We start from the raw sequence: 21117 nt of genomic DNA, 5'->3' as shown, positions 1-21117 counted from the left end.
TGTGCCGAAGCCCTGAGCATCTCCCCGCTGCGTTCCGTTTCTAGCTTCAAGCTTCGTCGCCTGTCGAGATGGTCATGTCATTGGGCAATTGGTCATAAATGAACATCATTTGCCGGTGATATCATAACTTAGGTACCTACCTGGTATCAACCTTAGTAAACCCCGTGTGTTAGAATGATGTTCCGTTGAGGTTTTTTTTTTTTTTTCTTGCCCACTGGAAGACGGCGTAAGTCAAGGGCCGCTATAGATGGCTGGACTCGCGTGGATATTAGGCAGAATTGTATCTTCTATATCCATTACTATAGCTCTTAAAATTGTAGTATTTCCATGATTCTGAACCCTTCGCAATAAAATGAACTCTTTTGTGTGTAGTATTTGCTTCCTTCTAATTATTTTGGTTCATTTCATTGAACAGCTACCCGGTTGTCACATTTTTATATACCTAACCCATCGCTATATTCCCTGACCCTATTCCCATGCAGCGGCTGCACATATTGGCTGTATCACACAAAGTTCTGGCGAAATGCATTCCTTTCAAGTTTGTCTATTTGTAGTTCTCACAGGCCGTTTCTCAGTCTTGGCGCACAGTTTCGTATCCAATATCAATATCAATGGTCTCTCGTACGATGGCTTCCGCCCTACAGAGCCGGATACACATACATTTTCGATAGGGTGGTCAACAACTGCCTTCGATCAAGGCTATGTAAACCAGACCGGATATCAGACAGAAGAAATCATCTGCCATAGGGGAGCGAAAAATGCAAAAGGCCATGCTCCAGTTTCAGCCGGCGGTATCGTCCATATCCAATGGAATGGTTGGCCTCAGTCTCACAAAGGCCCGGTATTAGATTATCTCGCATCCTGCGGCAAGTCGTGCGAGACGGTTGATAAAGACGCTTTGCGATTTTTCAAAATCAATCAGGTTGGCTTGGTGGATGGTTCTGAAGCACCGGGCCTATGGGGCTCTGATCAACTCATTGCGAATAATAATTCGTGGATGGTAGAAATTCCACAGCGGATACAACCGGGCTACTACGTCTTGCGGACTGAAATCATCTCTCTGCATAATGCGTCGCGTGAAATCGGAGCGCAGAACTATCCGCAGTGTATCAACTTGCAGATCACTGGTGACGGCGCTGAAGCACCCCTCGGTACTCTCGGCAAGGAGCTCTATGACCCGGACGATCCGAGCATGCACTTAGATATATATGATGGTGTTTCGACATACAATATCCCAGGGCCGACTCTCATATCCGGTGTTGAGACAGTGACGCTGAGTCACCCTCTTCCAACTGGAAGCGGAACGCCGCTTACTGAGTTCGTTATCTCGGTCGCGCCGTCACCCACTGCGATTTAGAAAACCCTTGGATTATTGAAGTTTCCCGATTCGATCGCGTTAGAGAGAAGTCAGAAACCAACCCCGCCACTAATACATGTCAGGTGGGATACAAATCTAAATAACTTCTAGTTGTACCATACCTGCAGAAAGTTCATATCTCAGCATCCACAGATAGGATAACTCTATTACCATGTAACCAGGCAATAAAGCTAGAAGATTACCTACCTGTTGTGGAGGAATGGGCCTCAAAAAGCTGACATCGATCGCCGGGGTCTCATATGCTTGCTGAAGTAGCTCCGAAAAGAGGTGTACATATAAGCCCGAATTAGAATTGCTACAAGTCGGCTTGCCCATCTAGTCCTTAATAAGAACTGGACACCAAAGATTGATGCGAGACTATGATGGAACAGGATATCTAATCATGATTCCCATAATGCATTATTGATATATACCTACCTCTAAAGCGATACATGTGCCATCTTTCAGGCTTACCGTTCGCCATAATACTCTTCATTATTCTTCAATGCCCATCCACATCTCGTAAGCCAGAACATCACCATGGGCGGTGTGGTTAGCAGTCCCAGCACAGCTCCCTGAATGAGCTTAAAGACCTGCGGTGCCCACACCTTGTCGTAGTACCAGTCGTCGCCTTTCCATTGACCCGCCAGAACGAGGAAGCCGATGCTGGGACCCCATATAACGGGGAAGAAGGCCACGGCGATCAGCAGGGCCCGCAAGATCTGGGAGCGGAGGAAGCTCAGCCAATGGACGATGCCCCTAACTTTGTGCGTCTCTTTTGGCCGGTCCAGGAACATGAACCACCGCAGGAACCGGCCTTTGGGTTCGGGGATAAACCCGATCGGATGCACGCCGCCTTTCCTCAGGTCCCGGTTCACAATGAAGAGCTCTATGTGCCACGTAATAAGACACTGAATGATGACGGTGACCGCGGCATCTCCGGCAAGAGTGTTCGGGAATAAAAACAGCCGGATAGGCCTTGTTACGATGTCCTGGGTTGCATACATGGCTACGGTTCTGTTAGGGATTTGGCTGCGCTTCGGGTTTACAAGTTATGATTTCAAGTGTTATGAAATAAGAAAAAGAAGAAAATACCATATGCGATTGCAAAGTTGATGCCGCCAGAGAGAATCATGGCACCTATCCCATCGAGGATGAATATGTAAAAGATCTGGTGGCCACTGAACTTTTCTGTCGGCTCCTTGAATCCATCATCTGTACTTTCCGCAACGTCCGGTGGCTGACTTGAACCAGAATCAGGATCAGAGTTAGGAGCGGCAGCCTCGACATCAGCTGGGGGCCCCTCTGGTGGGGTGAAGAGAGGATTTGTCGCCCACGGCATAATCACCGTCTGGTAAAGTCGCGAGGAAGAAATGTAAGGTAGGAAGCGGGCGATATAGATAAGAAGAGAAGACTGGCTACCGAAAGCGTCATATCATGATGATAAATCATGTACTTTAATTTGCGATAAGGACAAGACTTTCTGTGAAAACCAAACGGCGATACAGAGCCGGAGAATTGGAGAGGAAACTTAAAAGGAGTCGAAAGTTAACAATGACAATAATAACGTCAATAATAACAGAAATGGTAGCGGGGCCGCTTTCCGTTGAAGGACTTATTAATATACCTTATAATAAAGATGCTTTTTTTTTGTCTCTCCTTTCCTTCTCATTCTTTGGGTAACGGCGAATTAATAAAAGGAAAAAAAAAAAAAAGAAGAGGCCGGAGGACCCTCTTAAGGGGTTCAAGGGTCCAAAGATAAACTCAACCCTTTTTTAAACCCCCCCTGTCTCCGTCTACCGTCTGGGCATTTTTGACATTTCCCGACATTCTTCATACTTATTCTCCGGACTTTTCTTTTTCTTTTTTTTTTTTTTAACATTCTTGCTGCTGTCCATGTGATTGCCCGCCATGGTTCCTACCGGAAGTCTCGGCATCCAGTCGGACAACAGCTGTGAAACACCATCGCCCGAACGAACCGGTTATTGGTGCCTGTGACTTTGATCGCGATAGGCGATAGGGCGAACGCCGTCGAACGCCTGAACTTGCTTTTCTGCACGTGGGATTGGTTCCAAATCAGGTCGAAAATTGTTGAAGGCGCAAAAGAATCGAGTAAATTTGCCAAGCCGCCAGAGCCTAGTCTAGCCTCTAAAGGGATTTAGCTTATGGTTGAGGTACAAGGGTACATCTAATAATGTGGAGCCCATTTGGAATTCAATGCTGTCACTGGATGGCCCTTTCGGCAGCTGTAGATGCCATTACAGGCCAGTCCCCGGTCAAGTGGGCACTGTAATCTGTAAGGCACAGGTACCTAGATACCTAAGAGGTAGGTACTTAGGAACGAGTACCTAACCTAAGGCGCCAAAGATGAGATTGGAATTTTCAACACATTCCCCCTCCTGAATGTGAGATACATTAGGTACATATTCCACTCAAAACCGGATAAAATACACACACATAAATATTTTGGTGAAGATGCATATCGTCCCCCGTATTGATATTTCTCGATAGCAATACTCTGCCTAGTTCTTTTAAAATTTTATACAATACGAATCCAGTTCAATGAGAATTTTCTGAGTCGTGGCGAGTTACAATAGCCGCTCGAGACCATGCTAAGCAACTGATGGTACATAATTCAAACAAGCATTTTTCAGAGCATGGGCGTTTCCGTTTAAAGAAATTTCGTCATGAGGTAAGTATTGATGACATGGGCTTATGCTGCTGATGAAATTTCCATCCATTACGAGCCGAATTTCTTGCTCAGCGCATCGTATAGAGTCTGGTTAATAGGAAGAATACTCCCGTGCCGTAGATTGCTTGGAAACCCAGATCTACTGCTTGCTGTCCATATGTTTCCCTTGGGATCCGTGCTCTCATATGGTCGGTAGCCATCCCCACCGTAAAAGTCTAGAAGGACATGAACCTTGGCATCGTCCTTATTGTCACGATATGCGGCAGGACCTTCGACACCAGATGTGATCGTGCCTTTGCTCCCCCCGGCTCTAGTCCAACTCCCAAAAAGCCCAGCGGTGGAATACTCCAGAAACACGGTCTTGGCGGTTTCGTCTTTCATAAATCGCAAGTAATTTTTGCCTTCGGTGTCCAACGGTAGAATGTCCAGGTCGATGATGTTGGTTGGCGCATAATCGATATACGTTTGAGGCTGGGTAAAGGTCTTGAAATCACTTGTGTAGGCGTACCTAATGCGAATATTGGACGGGGAACCGGTATGCTTGCTGTCCGAAGCAGGATACTAGATTTCATTATTAAAAGCACGGCCTGACCTTCCAACAGGATGACTTACAAATTTCGAAGCCCAATGCACTAAATATTGACCTACAACCGTCAATACCGTGCTGCACGTACACTTTACAAGGGCAACCAACCTTTCGAAGCGTCCCATATCGCTTCCGGGGCCCATACCATGCCGGCAGTCGAGTCCTCCACATTCACCAGCCGCTCGTTACCAAAGTTCACGAGGTCCGTGCTGTCCCAGACGAAGATACCCCTCGAGCCTGTACGCTGAGCTGCATCCCAACTTGTCTGCAAAGATGTTAGTGAGAGAGCATGGTATGCTTTATAAACGACAGTTATTAACCTTTCCGATATCAAGGTCAGTGCCGATAATATACCATTTTCTACCAGCTTCATTACCGCCGCCTTGAACAAGATACGGATCCCGGACACCACCGGTGCCTTTCGTTGGTCGCAGGATAGGCTGACCTTTGTTCAACGCCTTGAAAGACAGAGGATCATTGCCGTTGCTAAGATAAAAGTACACGTATGGGTCTGCCCCAAGGAAGATAGCACCGAGATACCCAACCAGTCCCGTATCTGCGCGGCGTTCAACCTGGAGGCCTAGTTCACGCACGTCGAGCGGGTTGGCTATGGATAGGTCGAGGCAAATGCCAATCGACAAAGCTAAGCGAAGGATTTGACGAATAAACATGGTTATAGCGATCCTTCCCCAAAAAAGAAACAAAAAGAAGCGATTTCCAAGTACCCGGTTCTCGACTTCATAAACGGAGCAGATCCTCTCATTTGTATTGTCAAGCTTCGGGATATTGGGGTCCGAACTAACCAATTCTGGGTCTTGGAATTTTTCCATCCCGGCATTTTCTTCTGGTTTTAAAATGTGCGTTTATGGCTAAATGCCCCTATAATGAACGTCGTATATGTGGAGAACCCTACCTAGACGACGATGATGAAAACGTTTATGTTTATTTGGGATATACCAGTTACTTAAACGGTAGGCTCTAAGAAGATAGCGATGGAGTGCTTTCAATGTATCAAATCACGTAATTAGAAGCCAATTTGTGTTCATTAAGTCTCATTTTGCCAGGCTATCATGTGTTATACCTTTTATCAAAATCTTATGTTACTTAGAGTGCTTCAAGGAAACGTATGAAATCAAGCGATCCAAGGCATCATTAGTTACCCTGAGCACCCAATGCAGAATTAACGAATACCATCTGACCTTGATAATTCAGTAATGCGTCGCGCGTTAACTCTTGTAGACAGCGATCCTATGCTTATGCAAGACGTAACACTCTTTCTCATAGCCTTTAGTTGGTACCCAACCTGAGCCGACTTCTTGCGATAACCCGAATAACTCCTTCAAACCCGATGCTCACCGTCGACCCAGAAACGTCTTTCTCGAAGCCTGGTGTAAATTCATAGATGCCGTTACCTAGACAGCATCGTCGTTATCGATCCACCACCTCTTCTCAGTTCCACCAACAACAACACGGTGTCTCGTAGCATTCTCGGGGTTGAGGCTCTTTAATGGCCTGGAAAAGTTGTATATGAAGAATGCGGCGAGGAGGAGCCAGCAGAGACCAATGAGTGCAAGAATACCCGCCATGGTGTTCACACTGCGGGTTGCAGAAGCTTTCATCGCAGCTGCCACCTCTGGCGATGGGTCGTAGTAAGTCGCAGCCATACCGTTATTTGGGTTGGAACGACAAGGATGCCTGTTAGGTAGTTGATAAATATATATAATTTGGTAAGGGTTATATGTGAAAGTCACTGACGATTTGATATAAGTAGAGTATGGGGATTTCACCAAGATCATTGACTGAGTATCCCCTTTACCGGCAGTATAGTGAATGAATGTAATCCAAAACGGCACGTCTTTTGGAATATGATAATGGCTCCGGTGAAGATGAACCTGTACCTCGAAGATGCTGACTCACTCTCATGCATTGCTAACTCGTCTCTTCCAATATTATGAAGACACTTGACAGATACTAGAAGACAAGATAAGTTGCCGCTGTGATTACCCCCTTTCTTAGTCGCTCGCGGGAATCCTAGTTGGAATATGGGTTGGCTAAAGGATGAATCACTCCGCTAGGAGGTATAGGGATACCTTCGTAGTAATATAGCTACAGGTAACTCACGGGTGCAATACTGAATGCCTCACTGTTTATGATGTGATTCAAACATGGATCACGGGGTGTTCTGTTTCCTTCGGCTCGGTCTCCATGCCGGGGAAATATGTTGATCTTCTGATATCGGACTAGGTAGTTGGCTGATATTTAGGTCGGCTATGGCTATGAGTGGTACTATACACCCACTTCAAGGTATAAACATGCGAGGTTCGCCTTCAGTATTACCTGTTAAGAGTATGAAGATAACCCACCATGGATACCTGGCTATCTTTTGCCGCATGGCGCTATTCCTCATATGCCTACCGTCTGAGAGCTCCGACGGATCCAAGGGGTATAGCTTCAAGTTCTTCCCGCACGACTACCACCAAGTATTATCACAGCTAATGCAAGGCGCTTAAACAGCTGCTCAAGTGACCGCGTCAAGATCCTATTCTTTTTCGAGACAGATTATTGAACAGGTCTATTCATATATCACTCATCTATTACAGCATGTTTGGTCCTACGGAAGGGAGCCATAGAGTGATCTGTTGTTTAAAGAAGCGCGTCTAATTGAAAGGGTTGGCTGTGTAATGCATGCGCTTCCCCATATTCACCAGACACACCTATGCCGCTTTAAATTAACTCTTCGTCGCGGGTATGGAGTACGGCCCGAGAAGCGCGTGGAGAAACATAAATTAAAAATAGGCGCAAGCGAAAACCCTTGCATGTCGTCAAGATGGCTTATGTTACATAGCTTGGCCAAAGTCACCATGTAAGCCGGTGCCAATGAATACCATGGAACTCCGACGGCCTACTGGCGTATAATTCATATTATTTAGCCGAGCAGACGAATTTGGGATGTGCGAAACTTCTGCGATTTTGGATTAGGTAGGACCTCATATCAGCTCCCTTTCGATGACATCGTGTAGTTGTGGAGTTAAAAATGATTTTGGCACGAGGATCATGTGTTTCAATAGGTGGCTCATGCGACAGCGGGGTCCAATGTCGGCGCTCGATACGGGAAGTTTACCAACAAGCAGTACCTAACCTAATATAAATGGCTTAAAGATCCCGATCAAGGTTGTCATACACAGAATGGATACTTGAAACGGTATCAGTGTAGTAGAGCGATCTATTAACGCTTGACCTTCCAAGCATCCACCAGTACGGTTGAGCATAGCGAGGACTCGGAAAATGACGTAAAATTGATAGGGCTACCCTTGAAAATAGTGGGGTATATTTAGATTACAGGGGTATTTAACACTGTTTTAATGAATGTTCGTGTTTAAAATAATTTAATATGCACTAAGAAAGAGAATTTCGGAAGGGTTTCTTATAAGCATGTAAGGATTAAAAGGTAAGCCATGTGTAAATTAAAAAAGGTTGTGCAGTATTGGACTTACTAATAACACCTAGCTCCCCTGTAGTTACAGTGGTAAGCTACCTATATTTTAGCGTATGAGCTACTATCTGCCCTGTAATTAGTAGCACGCTAATACAGTGCTAGTATCCTCGTAAACTTGGAACTACAGGCTTGGTAATTGTCCACCCACCTTTTGAAAAAACGTGCGCTTAATTGAATGCGCATATCGATAGCGCTTGTAATATTCTACTTGGGTAGGAACCTACCTAGGTAGGTAGGTAAGTAATTAAATCAACCTAATTTGATTTCAGAGTTTGAGGTTATCAACAAATATTACCTACCTTTTAGCAAGTAAATTGGTGGGCTGGTAGGCGGTTAAATGCTGTACGTACCTAAATACGTACGTAAAATTAAACCAATAGGAGGGCGCGCATCTTGGAGGCTTAAAAAAGAAACGTTTTTCATGCATAATGTACTATAAATCCATATTTTGGCTGATCCTTTCGCTTTATTAGCCGAGGGGTGTGTGTATTGACGTTTTCGGCCATTTTCCGAGTCCTCGCTATGCTCAACCGTACACCAGGGCGCTTCGCTGGCGCTACTCTCCAACGCGCCCGAAGCTAGTCTCCGGCGGGGCCGGCGCTATCCTACGGCGTAACCGAAGCTACCTCTCGGAGCTACTTTAGCTTCACGCTCCACTAGAGGTAGGTAGGTAGGTAGTTCTGCACATCCCTGACATCATATTAAAATGAGATTCGTGAAAATCTAGATACATGTATTCATAAGGTAGGTAGGTACCTTAGGTAGGTAGTTACCTAGAACCCTAAGAATCGAGGAAACGAAAAGATAGAATTCCAGTCAGTGTTGCCAAGTATAGGTAGATGGCAAAAACTCCCAAGTGGCGATGTAATCTCTCAAGTATAAACTGAAGTAGAACTCAATAGACATTGAATGCCTGTGAAAAGTGGTCTATTGCACCATTACATTGTTCTTCATTAATTACTACATATATTAGCGAGTTCAAAAAAGTACCCAACATAAAGCCATTGGAAGAATTCGTGATTCGCGTACATGATAGAATTTGAAGGACTGGAATGTTTACATCTTAACAAAACTCCGTGGTATCCTCTCTTGTGTATAGCATCCTTTCTTGCGTACCAATCTAAACAGGCAAAACACAGTGATTCCCCTTTTCCCGTCACATTCAAGCAGTGTCCCTTGAAAAACACATCAGAATAACTAAACGCAGGATGACAGGAATATATATAATGTGGAGAGCGATTCACGAATAGAACATGCAACGTAATGCGACGATTAAAAGAAATAGATGGCAAAATAGAGAGTTGAATAAGGAGAAGGTTTACATACAGTAACGCTAACTCTAGATCACCGTGGATCCTTGCTTTCAAGGTGACCTCAACCTCGAGGTTGAGATCTAGCCTGAGACGTAAAGTATCAGACTTTCCGCCGCCACCGCCGCCCTGGTTGAGCGCGCCTCCAGCGACGTTGCCCAGCGTTCCAGTTGCCGAGTTAGTCAGGTTGTTCGCCGTTTGACCGAGGTCGTTGACGGGGAGCATTTGGTCAACACCTCCGAGGCCACCTAAAGGCCCTCCACCTTGCTGCTGCTGCTGCTGCTGTTGCGTCTGTTGGTTACGCTGGCGCCGTCGTCGCTGTGGTTGAGGTTGAGGTGTTGCTTCGACATCTTCTGCGCTTTCCTCCTCGTCCGAATATTGCTGGTTCTGCGGCTCTGGCTGCGGGGCAGTGGCTTCTTGTCGCCGGGACTGGTTACGGCTTCGGCGACGGCCTTGACGGGACCTTGATCCAGATCCTGAGGGGCTGGGAGACGACATTTTCCAATACACTTCTGAGTTAATTTCACAGACTTTAGGTGCAATAGTTGACAAAGATAGCTGTATGAAAAGTGAGATAATTTGAGAGAATAGATTTGGATATGATTCAGTTAACAAATGGATCCTCCATGGTTAGACTTGTTGGACTAGAGTATTTACATAAGGTACGGCTAGGGAGAGGCGTCTTGGCCGTCGAAGTCTTCGCATCCATGCGGCCATGTCATACTTGGAGCAAAGACGTCACCGATGGCCTAGATCTAGATATCCTAGCTAGAACTTGATTTCGCGCATTCGTACAAGGCCTGCGTCTATCTTGCTATGGACCAAGTAACTACCAACTACCCATGCCGGCCATGACACCCGCCAACATCATCCTGTTTCCTTGATACGTGTGGTAACGTCTGGGTGGCTTGGGTGTTGACGTCAAGCCACAGGTAAGCAGTCGATCTGACAGGGGGTGGGAATATGTAACGTGTACATGGCTCTATTATTAGGCCCAAAAAGAAGGTTGGCTCGGATGATAAGTATTTTGAAGTATCCAATGCGTACTCTATTATGATTATTTCATCTAATCCATTTTATTATATATATATTTTTGTTGACTTGTCCTATTAATTAATCTAACGCTGTTGTTGACTAATCTCCTCTCGTATATCGACTGGATACTCCAAGCTGTAGCTCGCGATGTAATTTGATATCTACCACATCACAGTCCAAAGCCTCGTCCAAATTCCCGTCTTTGTCGTAGTACACATTCCATGTGCCTTCGTCGTTCTGGACGGCCACGAAATTTTGCCCGTTCTCGAGCGTTAACCACTCCTCGTCTTCTGTCCAACTCCAGGGCCCAATGGTGTGACCAACAGTCTCTGATCTTGAACCGTGACGGAGTAGGCCCGTGTCCTTGTCTGCATATATCCAGTTAAGCATCGGCGGGTCGTCCGCTATGGGGGCTACCAGGCCTTGGTGATTTTCGGGCCCCGGATAACCGAAATAGAAGCCATTAAACGGGAAACCCTCTACTGGACACGCCGGATGGCTTAGATACAGCTGCCCTGGGGTTTAGAAGAGTTCGACAAAGGATAGTGGGATCTGGCGGGTTACATCTACCTAGCCAAACATACCTTCTTGTCCTTGAAGACTACCAAAGCAGCTTGCGGAGGCGCAACGTCATCATGTGAGAAGTTTGCCGTTAACCTGAATTTTATTCTATCCTTCGCTTGTTGGTTCTGTTTTTTCTGGGCATCTATTGCTTCTGCGACACCAATAACTGTCGGAATGGCGCCGACGGTAAGTAACCCGAGCGTTGAAAGAGCCATAAGGCGAATTGATTAGGAGGTACAACAAATGAACTTCACCGAGACTTAGAAGATCCCTCGTGTTGAAAGCAGGAAAGGAGGGATGACTTGGAGCTCGGCCGACCTTAAGCATGTGGGGTGGCGAAACAGGTTTTAAGCTTCGTCTTGTAGATCTCGGAATCTTAATGGTGAAGTTAAGCCTAACCCATGGCGTACATCAGCTAGGTTTTCAGCCACAGAGACAAGGGTTACCCCAAATTCTAATCTTCACGCATGTCAGAATGCATAAGACCTTTACTATTTATGTGGAGGGGTGGTGATTGGCAATGAGCGAACAGAGAGAACGGACAGGGCCCAGAAGCCAGTCGGACCAGGGAATCTTGATTTGGATACGACTTAGTTGAACGCCCCATTGCGTCACTGCAACCGGAGCTTACCGTAGTGTAGGTATGGCTAGAATAAGTCATTCTGAAAGTGCCATATCGAACCTAGACAATAAAACAAACGGCATCACCTCAAAGTGCTAACTACCTTGATAGGTAGCTTTTCCTATGATAGTAAGATACCTCATATTGTAATATTGTAAATTAATCACAGAATCAACGGTGTCCGAATACAACATGTCATCCAACGACGATAACACATCTCAGCAACCCCGCGAAGGCGAGGAACAGCAAAATCAACAAGAGCCGTCAACTTCGCAGGCCGAAGAAGGACAGCAGCCGACGGAAGATCAGAGTAATAACCACAATCAATCACAAGAGGACGGCGATAAGGTGGATGAAGACAGCGGCGAGAAGAAGGAGGAAGCAAATGCGCAGACCCAACGCCAAGCCGAACCTGAAAAGAAAAAGCAACCTCAATCTCAACCTAAAACAGCTCGCGCCGAGTCGGAGAAGCCTAGTCGATCGCGACGACGTCGCCGTCATCAACCGGCATGGATGGATGACGATAAAGAGAACGATTACGAGAAACAGATGGCACCTCGTAGGCCGCGTCAAGCACCACTACAGTACCAGCCCCAACAGCAGATGCCGATGCAGCCAATGCAGCAAGTCCAACAGCAACCTCAGAAAAACAACAGCGGGAAAAATCCCCTGAAGCTGCGGTTAGATCTTAACCTCGAAGTCGAGGTGACATTGAAGGCCCGGATACACGGCGACCTTACTTTGTCTCTCTTGTACGTGATGATACTCTTCTTCTTCCCCTTCAATGTCTGCTGTATTGATATACTTTTTTGGGATTATCTGAGAGACACTAGCTACCCTTTTAACTGACTTTGCAAAAGTGATACTTAGTTTAAGAATAAAAGTTGACTAACAGCCTTATTCGCCAACATCAGGGAAGGGTTATAGTTTACGAGCCTGCGCCGTTTGGCTGTAACTTATGAAAGGAGAGGGGGTTTACGAAGCCGCCTTCATATAGAACATGCGATGATGTGAAGCGGAACATTTGGACATCCGTGGGGCGTTGAGGTTGAGGGTAAAAGCTTTTTTTTAAGGACGTGTTAGAGACATCAACACCCACTTACTACCTGCCTGGTAGTTACTTTTATTAGCGGTATACTTTGTAATTATCACGATAATTCTACATCTTCTGTTCTAACGTGTAACATACCAACTTTAAGTGAAAATGAAGTAATACGACGATACAGGTTAATAATGGCATATGTATCTAACCATAAGAGGTACCTAGCGTTTCAATGTGAAACTTGCATGCAAAGAGCCGGAATGATTCGAGATATCTGCTAGTTCTTGGCATGGGGTTTAGATTAGGTATAAGACTTTGCGGATGTAAGTGGTTTGGGTGCTTCGGAGAAAAAGCCACATTTAAAGGGTGAAATTGAACCTGATTCGCCAATACTTTTTCCCTCTCCTTTCAGCATTTCCCAGTTTTCCAACTTTTTTAACCCCTTCTCAAACGCCCTCCACCCTCCTTAAGCATACTCATATGACTGGTCATCTAGCCCTTCGCATAGTGTGCTAGCTAAGTCTTTAGACAGCTAGATATTTTGTCCTTTGGGTTATTAGGGGCGGTACTTTCCCGGCTTCAATGGTCGCACTACTACATAGTACACTCAGGTGCCTCGTAAGTCCCAAATTGGAGTCTGATTGTTATGAGGGAGAAAACGATGCTCCGGAATTCGACATTGATCTCATCTGTAATAGGTATCAAGTATAACGTACATCTTATCCATGGTATTCCAAGTACCTATTGGTCTCAGCCCTGTAACCATACCAGCGACATACTGCTACTAAGGTAGTGTAGAGCAGCCACACATGGAGTTAGCAAGTCAACCAAAGCAGGTTTACAAAGTTCGCTCGAATCCTTGTCAGCCTCCATGCAAGCCAGGCACGTAACATGGGTTTACGGGATTAAGATTTGATAGGGCTCCCCCTCCCCGGCTCGTAAGATTTAGCTATGATACCCTCCCCCCTGCTACCTATGACGTATATGAGACTGAAGAGGATGTCTGGGAGAGCTTGTATTGCTAACTCCTAGGCTGTCCGGACATCCCATGTCGTACCTTTCTCACTTTAGAGTTTCACGCTATCACTCTTTCACTGATTATCCTCCATATCCATGACACGGTGTATGTCATTGGTAATCTGTGAGTAAATGCCCCTCTTACCACCGCGGTTCGGGTTCGACCTCTTTTGTGATATCATCCTAGTGCTATACCTTGCCATATTCATCTTCCTCAACGCCAATCACATTCGAAATTTTGTCTTGGCCATGGCCGAAATGATGAGTCCACAGACACCACCAAGGAAGCTCTTCAAGCCGTCCAGTAAAACAAAAACACCGACTTCTGCGAAGAAGCAGAGACCAACTACTCCCGCCCATTCAAGTGTTCAATCACATGAAGTTCTGACTCCCACAGACACAGTTAGTCGAAGCACGGATACGTTTGGCGGCGCGCCAGGAGCTACGACGGACGCTGGTGATCATTCGTCAGGGGAAAAGGACGCTCCGGATCAAGCGAACAGCCTAGTTAAGAGTGTCAGTGGAAAAGCCGGAGAAGCTCACCGTTCTCCGAGTATCGATCACCCCGAACAATCGAACCCAACAGATACCTTGAATTCGCCGACGGACATTGCTAGATATTTTGCCGAACAGGGAAACTCGGAAATGAGTACTTTCGTATCGGTTCTGGCTGGTAAGAATTCACATAGCCATACAGATGTAGCTCGCGACGGAGCTGGGATGCCGAGAGCCGACACATATACGAAAGATCACAGGGACGACTTAGTAAATTCGGTGCCCGAGCCCATCAACGAATTACCTCGAGATGACGCTTCAATGGTTTCACCGAATAAGACATCCGACGATACGAGGTTAGCTGGGGGTAAAAGCAAAGATGAAAATATACTTGACAAACATGCGCCGAGTGCAGCAGAGACCGCAACAGAGACCAGCAAGTCAGGTCAGGAAAATAATAATATCGAGACAAAGCCAGGTCACTATGAACCTAGCGACGTCTCTAAGGAGCCTGAAGGAGCTACAGTTGGTTCCGAAGAGGAGGTTCCTGACACAGCAGCGATTAATGCCATCGGCGAACCTAACACGCACATTCATTCAAAGGAGGCTCATGTTGCGGTATCTAGCGCAAAACCCAAGTCGGATATTTCAGCTCAGGGTACTACGAACAACATTCAACAAAATCCAGCTCCCAGCACTTCAGAAGATTTAGACAATGATACGCGGGTCGCCGATAATATGGGCCAACCAGCGCACATTGAACGAAGAGTTGAGATCCCGCTTCCTCGCCTCGAAAAGATTATTACCAGCCCTCCAGAGCAGACAAAACCAGAAATAAATAACATGACATCTGGTTTGGGTGATCCTGGTGAGCTGCCAGACGCCCAAGATTTACCAAGTACAGACGATCTACAAGACCCCCCAGAAGAAATCCTAGACCCGTCTGTGCATTCGCCGTCCTCTAATATTACCCCCATTCCAAAAATCCCCAAAGTCACGCCTATTGGCATGGAGCCACCCCCTGATTTACTTCATCTTGCGCATGGCCTTGGTGGTGGTGTTGTCGATGATGTTGGTAATATCGTTGACGCGTCCGGAACAGTACTCGGCCATGCGACGGGCGATCTCCCTGCAATGGTGGGTCAAAAGGTTGCAGACAACGGTGAAATTTACGGGGAAAGCGGAGAGGTCATTGGATACGTGGCGGAGAACTTCACCGACCCACAACCGCCCGTTGATATCCCTGAAAATGTGCTAGGGGGGTTAAAAGTAGATCATAACGGCAACATACTAGATACGAACGGCAACATCATTGGTCGCTTCAACGAGAAGGCCGCCGAAAACGGCAATTTAGCACCTTTTATGAGACGATCTAAGTCAGGCGAATCCCAGACTAATAATGAAAAACCCGATGAAAAGAAGCCGAAAATCAATGCCCACACTGGAGGGAGCCCCTCGGATATCTTTCTGGATGTGAAGTCTACGACTGACGGTATTCAACTAACCATTCGGATCCCTACAACATTCGGAAGGCAGCCACAAGATTTATAAGTACCTAACCTAGCATGTGTATCTCATGATTTAGAATTATACGTTTCTTAATCACAACGGTGTATGAGATAAGATCTTACAACATAGGAGGATAATTGTTGATTAATGAACTTTCATCTTCGGCTCTGTTTGTCTTCCGCGGAAATCCAGTACTCTGAATGGAAATATTTCCTTCGCATCATAGAAGCTTTCAATATGGGCAATGTACTTAGTACTTAAAACATGGGTATATCTAACCTTGAGCACAATAGCTAGCAAACCGGCAAGCCGGAAAGCCACTGTCTTCATTAAGCATATGATGAGGTTTTGTCAATGTAACCCTTAGTCAACTTAGCAGAACGAATACCTACGCCACTGGATTATGCGCGTTGATGACGTCTGTCTGATGAGAGCCCATGTCTAATGTGGCTTGCTAAGCTGCAAAGAAAACAGGTTAAAGCCAATATAATGAGCGATGCTGGACTTCACTCAACCTTGATGCCTGTTGGAGAGGGGGGTTGATGTAGCGTCTATGGCTAGGTTGAAGACCAGTACTAACACATCACCATGTATGATGAGTAAATTGCCCCGTTTCGAAAGGTGCGGCCCGGGTGCGCAAAAAGTGTAGTAGCTCGGTGGCAGATTACCACGATCGAGATTCGCAAATGGGACCCCTAAATTAGGGCAGGAGAAGGAATCCTGTTTTGTTTGTCAGACGTTGGGGAATCCCAGCAATGGTGTGGACAAACCAGACAAACCAGCAAGCCACAGGCACACATCTGCTTGGGATCGACAGAGAGTCATATCAAAGAGTAGCCTCATTCGTGGCTGGTCCTCACCTCGAAGCTTGACTTTAGGACTTCATTACCTGAGGTATTCCCTACTGATGACGTTCAGAATTGCTCTTTGCAAGTTGGGAACTCTTGTAATGACGTCGAACACAATGCATGAAGGGTTTCGAGAGAGAGATGGGACCTGTGACGTAACTATCTTAACTTGGTGCCGGCTTCTCCTATAGCACTTTGTCGTCGTTATATCCCATAAAAGAACAAACTAGCCATTGCATTGCGTTGCGTTGATCCGAGAATTTCATGATCCAAATTCTAATGACGAACTCTTCTAATAATACCCAACAATCCCAATCACCACGACAAGAACAACATAGTCCTATATTAGTAACTACAAGACGATATACTATCACCGACGAGAACCCAGTAACTATTATCCACCCTGCCGCCATGTCTGGGCTCGATGAAACAGCTGGAAGGCTAGAAAGTCCTCTAGGCAAAGCCTCGCAGGGTAGTCTAGGAGAAGGAACCTACGACGACCCCCACAAAACGGCGGTATCGCAAGACTCGGTGCCTCGGTCTATCCCCGATGCATCAGAAAACGAGGGTGAGGGCGAGATGGTACCGGCAGCAGGCCGTATTAATGAAAAGGGGGAGGTGACAGACGACGACGGGAACCCTATCGGGAAAGTGATTGAAGGCGATGCCCATAAATTTGCTGGCTTCATCGTCACCCAAGAGGGCGAAGTCTTGAACGAGAACGGCAGTATTGTCGGCAAAGCTGAACCAATGGGAGATGTCCCGTCTGAGTTCAATTACACGACTAAGTCCACAAAAGGTACTGGTCCACAAGATCAAAAACTCAGCCAAGCAAACGATAATGACGGCACACTCCCTGATGCTACCGGAAGTATCGACCAAGCCACGAAGGATGTTGCTGGAGCTACCGGCAACGCGGCAAAAGGTGCTGCAGATGCTGCTGGGGAGACTACTGGGGCTGAAGGCGCCACAGATAACGTTGATAATGTGTCCAAGGGTGCTACAGAAGCCGTCGGCGATACTGCTGAAGGCGCAACGGGAGCCGCAGGAGGTACCGCTCAGAGTGTCGACGCACCGGCCAACGACGACATCGCTGAGGTCGCGGAGAAGACAGTTCAAGATGCCCCCGAGGGTGTGCAAAAGGCAGACGAAATTGGAACAGCTGATGTAAAAGATATGGCCTCCAAACCAGGCTCTAACACTGAACTTGGCCTCAAGGCTGGCGACATACCACAAGAAGGTCTTGCGCCTGTTGACATCCCATCACTTTCGCCGTCTGTGGCCAATAAAGTAGTCGACCTGTTCGAAGGCCCATTCATAGTCGCAGATGGCGGCAAGGTCACTGATCAAAATGGCAAGATCATCGGCAAGTTGGCCGACGGCGCAGATCTTCAAAGTTTGATCGGGAAAGAGATTACAGGTATAGATGGCGAAGGAAACCTCTTAGCTGATAGTGGCACTATCGTTGGGAAAATCGACATCGCGCCTGAGGGCTCAATTGTCGACCGTGTCAAGGAAGCAGTTCCTGAAGCTGCCCCTCGTCTCGACGCCTTGCAACAACAGACTCAACAGGCGGCCGCCCCGATCCAAATCCCATCATTCGCTTCTTCGGTAGCTAACAAGGTCATTGCGATGTACGAAGGCCCCTTTAACATCGGTGAAAATGGTCAAGTTACAGACCAGCAAGGCAAAGTCCTCGGTAAGCTAGCAGAGGGCCAAGACCTCGAGAACCTGGTCGGTAAAGACATCAAGGGCATTGACGGCAAGGGAAACCTCCTGGGCGATAATGAAACTGTTCTTGGAAAAGTCGACTTGGTTCCCGAAGGGTCGATCGTAGACCGCATAAAGGAAGAAGTCCCTGAGGCAGCAAGCCGACTCGAGGCCCTTGAAATGGCCAAGCAGCAGGCCGAGGAGCAGGCTAAGCTACCTGATATCTCCATCCTGGAAGGTATGAAGATTAACAAAGCCGGCAACGTTGTCGACGACAACGGCAACCCAATTGGCAAAGTAAAGAGCGGAGATATCAAGAAGATGATTGGAAAGACACCTGACAAGACTGGGAAGGTTTGGGACAGTCAAGGCAACGTCATTGGCGAAGTTGAGGTGCTCCCCGAAAAAGTCAAGAACGAAGCTGCGCCATTCGAAGACTTCCCAGGCGCGACTGTCGACAAGTTTGGCAAAGTCATATTTGACGGCCGCCAAGTGGGTGTGGTTGTTGGCGACGACTTCCAAAAATTAATCGGGAAGCAGGTCGATGCTGACGGCGACATCCTTGACAAGAACGGTAACGTCGTTGGCCAGGCCGAGCGCGCCGAATCTGAGGAGCCTGAGGAGCCTGAAGAAGAGCTTGTGGATTACTCGATGCTTCGCGACAAGAAGGTTAACAAGCTCGGAAACGTCGTAGATGACAAAGGCCAGGTTTGGGGCCGTGTCATCCAGGGTGTCCTCAAACTCCTCGTCGGCAAGAAGGTCGGTGATAATGGAGAGATCTTCAACGACGCCGGACAAGTCATCGGTAAAGCCGAACCCATCCCTGATAGCGAGCGCGAGGAGGTGAGAGAGCCTTCGCCCTTCGAGGATTTCCCCGACGCTGTCGTTGGTGACGAAGGCCGAGTTATGTTCAACGGTGAACAGGTTGGCATTCTAGTCGAGGGCGACCCCAAGAAGCTTAAAGGAAAACCGGTAGATGCCGACGGAGACATTCTAGACCAAGCAGGAAACCAATTGGGCCGCGCGGAGCGATGGGAGCCTGAAGAGCCGGAGCCGGAGCCAGAAGTCGATACATCGGCTCTGGCTGGTAAGCGCATCAACAAAGCAGGCAATGCTGTTGACAGTCACGGCGATATCTACGGTCGCGTAATCGAAGGTGACTTGAAACGCTTGATTGGCAAGATGTGCGACAAGAATGGCTTCATCCGAAATGAGGGAGGCGACATCATTGGGAAGTGTGAACTCGTCCCAGAAGCCGAGCGTGATGGCATGAAGGAGGGGCCTTTTACCGAGCTTCCTGGCTGCACTGTCAATAAAGAAGGCAAAGTTGTGACCCCTGGCGGCGACGTAGTAGGCCGGCTCGTCTCCGGCGACCCTAAAGTTCTCTTCGGACGGACAGTAGATGATGACGGTGATATTTGCGACAAGAACGGAAACGTACTAGGCCATGCTGAGCGTTGGGAAGAAGAGCCGGTTCCCAAAGATATTAACCCTATGTCCGGCCGAAAGGTTAACCGCGAAGGCAACGTTGTCGACGAGAACGGTGATCTTATGGGCAAACTTACTTCGGGTGTCCTGAGCGAGTGCGCGGGTAAGCCGATCGACGACGATGGCGACGTGGTCGACGGCAAAGGAAAGGTACTAGGTCACTGCTCATTGCTCGCTGAGCTACCCGAGGAACCCGAGGAAACGGAAGAGGAGAAAGAAGCCCGCTTGAAATTGGAGCAAGATAAAAAGATCGCAAATCAAATTGCCTTCTGTATCGAACAGTCACTCGACAAGATAAAGCCAATTTGCAAGATGATTGTTGACGTACGTATACAATTATTTTCATTTCTATCTATCTAATTCCTACATGTTCTAGTCTAAAATACTAATTCCTATTTCTACACCACAGAGAATCGACGCAGAGGAGCGCAAACCAGAAGATGAACGAGACGAGGAAGAACTCGTGAAGCAAGTGCGCCCCCTAATCGAAGAGGGCGGCAAGATTCTAACCGAAGCCAACGGAGTAATCCGTGGGCTCGATCCGGATGGCCGCATCTCCGCCAACGCCAAACATAAGACAGCTGCACGCGAAGCAACCCCTGAAGAATACCGGCTCGCAGATCTGTTGAAGGAACTTACTGGCACCGTGACTGAAACCATTGAAGGCGCCAAGCGCAAGCTGGAGAACCTCCCGCACGCCAAGAAGGCAATTAACCCGCTCTGGGGGCTGCTATCGGAGCCTCTCTTCCAGATTGTCGCGGCCGTTGGCCTCCTTCTGAGCGGTGTCTTGGGACTCGTCGGGAAGCTGCTTAATGGGCTTGGACTTGGAGGACTAGTGAATAACTTACTTGGCGGTCTTGGTCTTACCAAAGTATTGGATGGTCTCGGGTTAGGCACAGTTTTGGCACCCATCACCGGGAGCAAGAAGAAATAGTTTCGAAGTCCTCTACGAATAATGGCTGGGATATTTGGGGTGTGTCCCTAGGATGTGTTTGTATTTGGAGTTATGGGATATCTGGGGTTGGATGGTACATATAACAGCCCCTTTAATGAGTAATAAGTACATAGGATATCAGGTTAGGTGCTTTATAACAACTGTAATAGGTACAGGTACCTACCTAGGTAGCTAGCAAAAGTGTTTTCAAATATTCAAATCGTCAATTGCCAAGTACTTTAGTCAATCTTCCTCTTCTTTACGCGATATGCGCTCAGCTGTGGTTGGGAATGCCCTCGTTGCTAGTGCCTATGGAGAACGTAAGTGCTTGTCCATGTATCTGCATTAAACGTAATGACCACATCCAGACTACATCTAGACCTTGACATGGGCTATGAAGTTAATCGAGATT

General features: G+C 47.2%; 9 protein-coding genes across 9 annotated transcripts; 4 read left to right on the top strand and 5 right to left on the bottom strand.

The window, feature by feature from the left end:
* Positions 1–287: 287 nt before the first annotated feature.
* Positions 288–1592, top strand: F4812DRAFT_41606 (glycoside hydrolase family 61 protein). Its single transcript, XM_047933031.1, has one exon. It carries the CDS (start codon positions 524–526, stop codon positions 1355–1357), a length of 834 nt encoding a protein of 277 aa, XP_047795476.1. The 5' UTR covers positions 288–523; the 3' UTR covers positions 1358–1592.
* Positions 1593–2965, bottom strand: F4812DRAFT_41617 (uncharacterized protein). The gene is made up of 2 exons (XM_047933040.1): positions 2453–2965; positions 1593–2366 (listed from the first exon to the last, which is right to left on the bottom strand). The coding sequence occupies exons 1-2, from the start codon at positions 2697–2699 to the stop codon at positions 1828–1830; spliced, it is 786 nt and encodes a 261-aa protein (XP_047795475.1). The 5' UTR covers positions 2700–2965; the 3' UTR covers positions 1593–1827.
* Positions 2966–3750: 785 nt separating this feature from the next.
* F4812DRAFT_411801 (glycoside hydrolase family 43 protein) lies at positions 3751–5777 on the bottom strand. Its single transcript, XM_047932653.1, has 4 exons — positions 4956–5777; positions 4744–4900; positions 4662–4693; positions 3751–4610 (listed from the first exon to the last, which is right to left on the bottom strand). The coding sequence occupies exons 1-4, from the start codon at positions 5463–5465 to the stop codon at positions 4098–4100; spliced, it is 1212 nt and encodes a 403-aa protein (XP_047795474.1). The 5' UTR covers positions 5466–5777; the 3' UTR covers positions 3751–4097.
* A 27-nt stretch (positions 5778–5804) lies between these two features.
* Positions 5805–6445, bottom strand: F4812DRAFT_411798 (uncharacterized protein). The gene is made up of 2 exons (XM_047932652.1): positions 6391–6445; positions 5805–6330 (listed from the first exon to the last, which is right to left on the bottom strand). The coding sequence occupies exons 1-2, from the start codon at positions 6429–6431 to the stop codon at positions 6048–6050; spliced, it is 324 nt and encodes a 107-aa protein (XP_047795473.1). The 5' UTR covers positions 6432–6445; the 3' UTR covers positions 5805–6047.
* Positions 6446–8813: 2368 nt separating this feature from the next.
* Positions 8814–10422, bottom strand: F4812DRAFT_411796 (uncharacterized protein). Its single transcript, XM_047932651.1, has 2 exons — positions 9458–10422; positions 8814–9091 (listed from the first exon to the last, which is right to left on the bottom strand). Exons 1-2 carry the CDS (start codon positions 9937–9939, stop codon positions 9085–9087), a joined length of 489 nt encoding a protein of 162 aa, XP_047795472.1. The 5' UTR covers positions 9940–10422; the 3' UTR covers positions 8814–9084.
* A 60-nt stretch (positions 10423–10482) lies between these two features.
* F4812DRAFT_41508 (uncharacterized protein) lies at positions 10483–11554 on the bottom strand. The gene is made up of 2 exons (XM_047932943.1): positions 11061–11554; positions 10483–10986 (listed from the first exon to the last, which is right to left on the bottom strand). Exons 1-2 carry the CDS (start codon positions 11253–11255, stop codon positions 10576–10578), a joined length of 606 nt encoding a protein of 201 aa, XP_047795471.1. The 5' UTR covers positions 11256–11554; the 3' UTR covers positions 10483–10575.
* Positions 11555–11611: 57 nt separating this feature from the next.
* On the top strand, positions 11612–12720 carry F4812DRAFT_41526 (uncharacterized protein). The gene is made up of 2 exons (XM_047932963.1): positions 11612–12414; positions 12523–12720. Exons 1-2 carry the CDS (start codon positions 11855–11857, stop codon positions 12530–12532), a joined length of 570 nt encoding a protein of 189 aa, XP_047795470.1. The 5' UTR covers positions 11612–11854; the 3' UTR covers positions 12533–12720.
* Positions 12721–13123: 403 nt separating this feature from the next.
* On the top strand, positions 13124–16134 carry F4812DRAFT_411788 (uncharacterized protein). Its single transcript, XM_047932650.1, has 2 exons — positions 13124–13322; positions 13403–16134. Exon 2 carries the CDS (start codon positions 13854–13856, stop codon positions 15765–15767), a length of 1914 nt encoding a protein of 637 aa, XP_047795469.1. The 5' UTR covers positions 13124–13322; positions 13403–13853; the 3' UTR covers positions 15768–16134.
* Positions 16135–16984: 850 nt separating this feature from the next.
* F4812DRAFT_465072 (uncharacterized protein) lies at positions 16985–20705 on the top strand (the record flags this gene model as incomplete). The annotated part of the gene is made up of 2 exons (XM_047938406.1): positions 16985–20095; positions 20181–20705. The coding sequence occupies 2 exons, from the start codon at positions 16985–16987 to the stop codon at positions 20703–20705; spliced, it is 3636 nt and encodes a 1211-aa protein (XP_047795468.1).
* Between the last annotated feature and the right edge of the window lie 412 nt (positions 20706–21117).

This window comes from Daldinia caldariorum, assembly GCF_022478825.1.
Source record: "Daldinia caldariorum strain CBS 122874 unplaced genomic scaffold F4812scaffold_1, whole genome shotgun sequence".
Classification (NCBI taxonomy): domain Eukaryota; kingdom Fungi; phylum Ascomycota; class Sordariomycetes; order Xylariales; family Hypoxylaceae; genus Daldinia; species Daldinia caldariorum.
This window is presented reverse-complemented; position numbering and strand designations above follow the sequence as displayed.

What these genes read in the sequence shown, in the direction of transcription:
- F4812DRAFT_411801 (XM_047932653.1), bottom strand. Translation starts at nt 5,465, where the DNA reads ATGGAAAAATTCCAAGACCCAGAATTGGTTAGTTCGGACCCCAATATC. An exon ending in GATATGGGACGCTTCGAAAG is followed by an intron (nt 4,694 to 4,743) that starts GTTGGTTGCCCT and finishes TGACGGTTGTAG; the next exon opens with GTCAATATTTAGTGCATTGG. An exon ending in TGCATTGGGCTTCGAAATTT is followed by an intron (nt 4,611 to 4,661) that starts GTAAGTCATCCT and finishes AATGAAATCTAG; the next exon opens with TATCCTGCTTCGGACAGCAA.
- F4812DRAFT_41508 (XM_047932943.1), bottom strand. Translation starts at nt 11,255, where the DNA reads ATGGCTCTTTCAACGCTCGGGTTACTTACCGTCGGCGCCATTCCGACA. An exon ending in TAGTCTTCAAGGACAAGAAG is followed by an intron (nt 10,987 to 11,060) that starts GTATGTTTGGCT and finishes ACCCCAGGGCAG; the next exon opens with CTGTATCTAAGCCATCCGGC.
- F4812DRAFT_411798 (XM_047932652.1), bottom strand. Translation starts at nt 6,431, where the DNA reads ATGATCTTGGTGAAATCCCCATACTCTACTTATATCAAATC. An exon ending in TACTCTACTTATATCAAATC is followed by an intron (nt 6,331 to 6,390) that starts GTCAGTGACTTT and finishes ACTACCTAACAG; the next exon opens with GCATCCTTGTCGTTCCAACC.
- F4812DRAFT_41606 (XM_047933031.1), top strand. Translation starts at nt 524, where the DNA reads ATGCATTCCTTTCAAGTTTGTCTATTTGTAGTTCTCACAGGCCGTTTC.
- F4812DRAFT_411788 (XM_047932650.1), top strand. Translation starts at nt 13,854, where the DNA reads ATGCCCCTCTTACCACCGCGGTTCGGGTTCGACCTCTTTTGTGATATC.
- F4812DRAFT_411796 (XM_047932651.1), bottom strand. Translation starts at nt 9,939, where the DNA reads ATGTCGTCTCCCAGCCCCTCAGGATCTGGATCAAGGTCCCGTCAAGGC.
- F4812DRAFT_41617 (XM_047933040.1), bottom strand. Translation starts at nt 2,699, where the DNA reads ATGCCGTGGGCGACAAATCCTCTCTTCACCCCACCAGAGGGGCCCCCA. An exon ending in CAACTTTGCAATCGCATATG is followed by an intron (nt 2,367 to 2,452) that starts GTATTTTCTTCT and finishes ACAGAACCGTAG; the next exon opens with CCATGTATGCAACCCAGGAC.
- F4812DRAFT_41526 (XM_047932963.1), top strand. Translation starts at nt 11,855, where the DNA reads ATGTCATCCAACGACGATAACACATCTCAGCAACCCCGCGAAGGCGAG.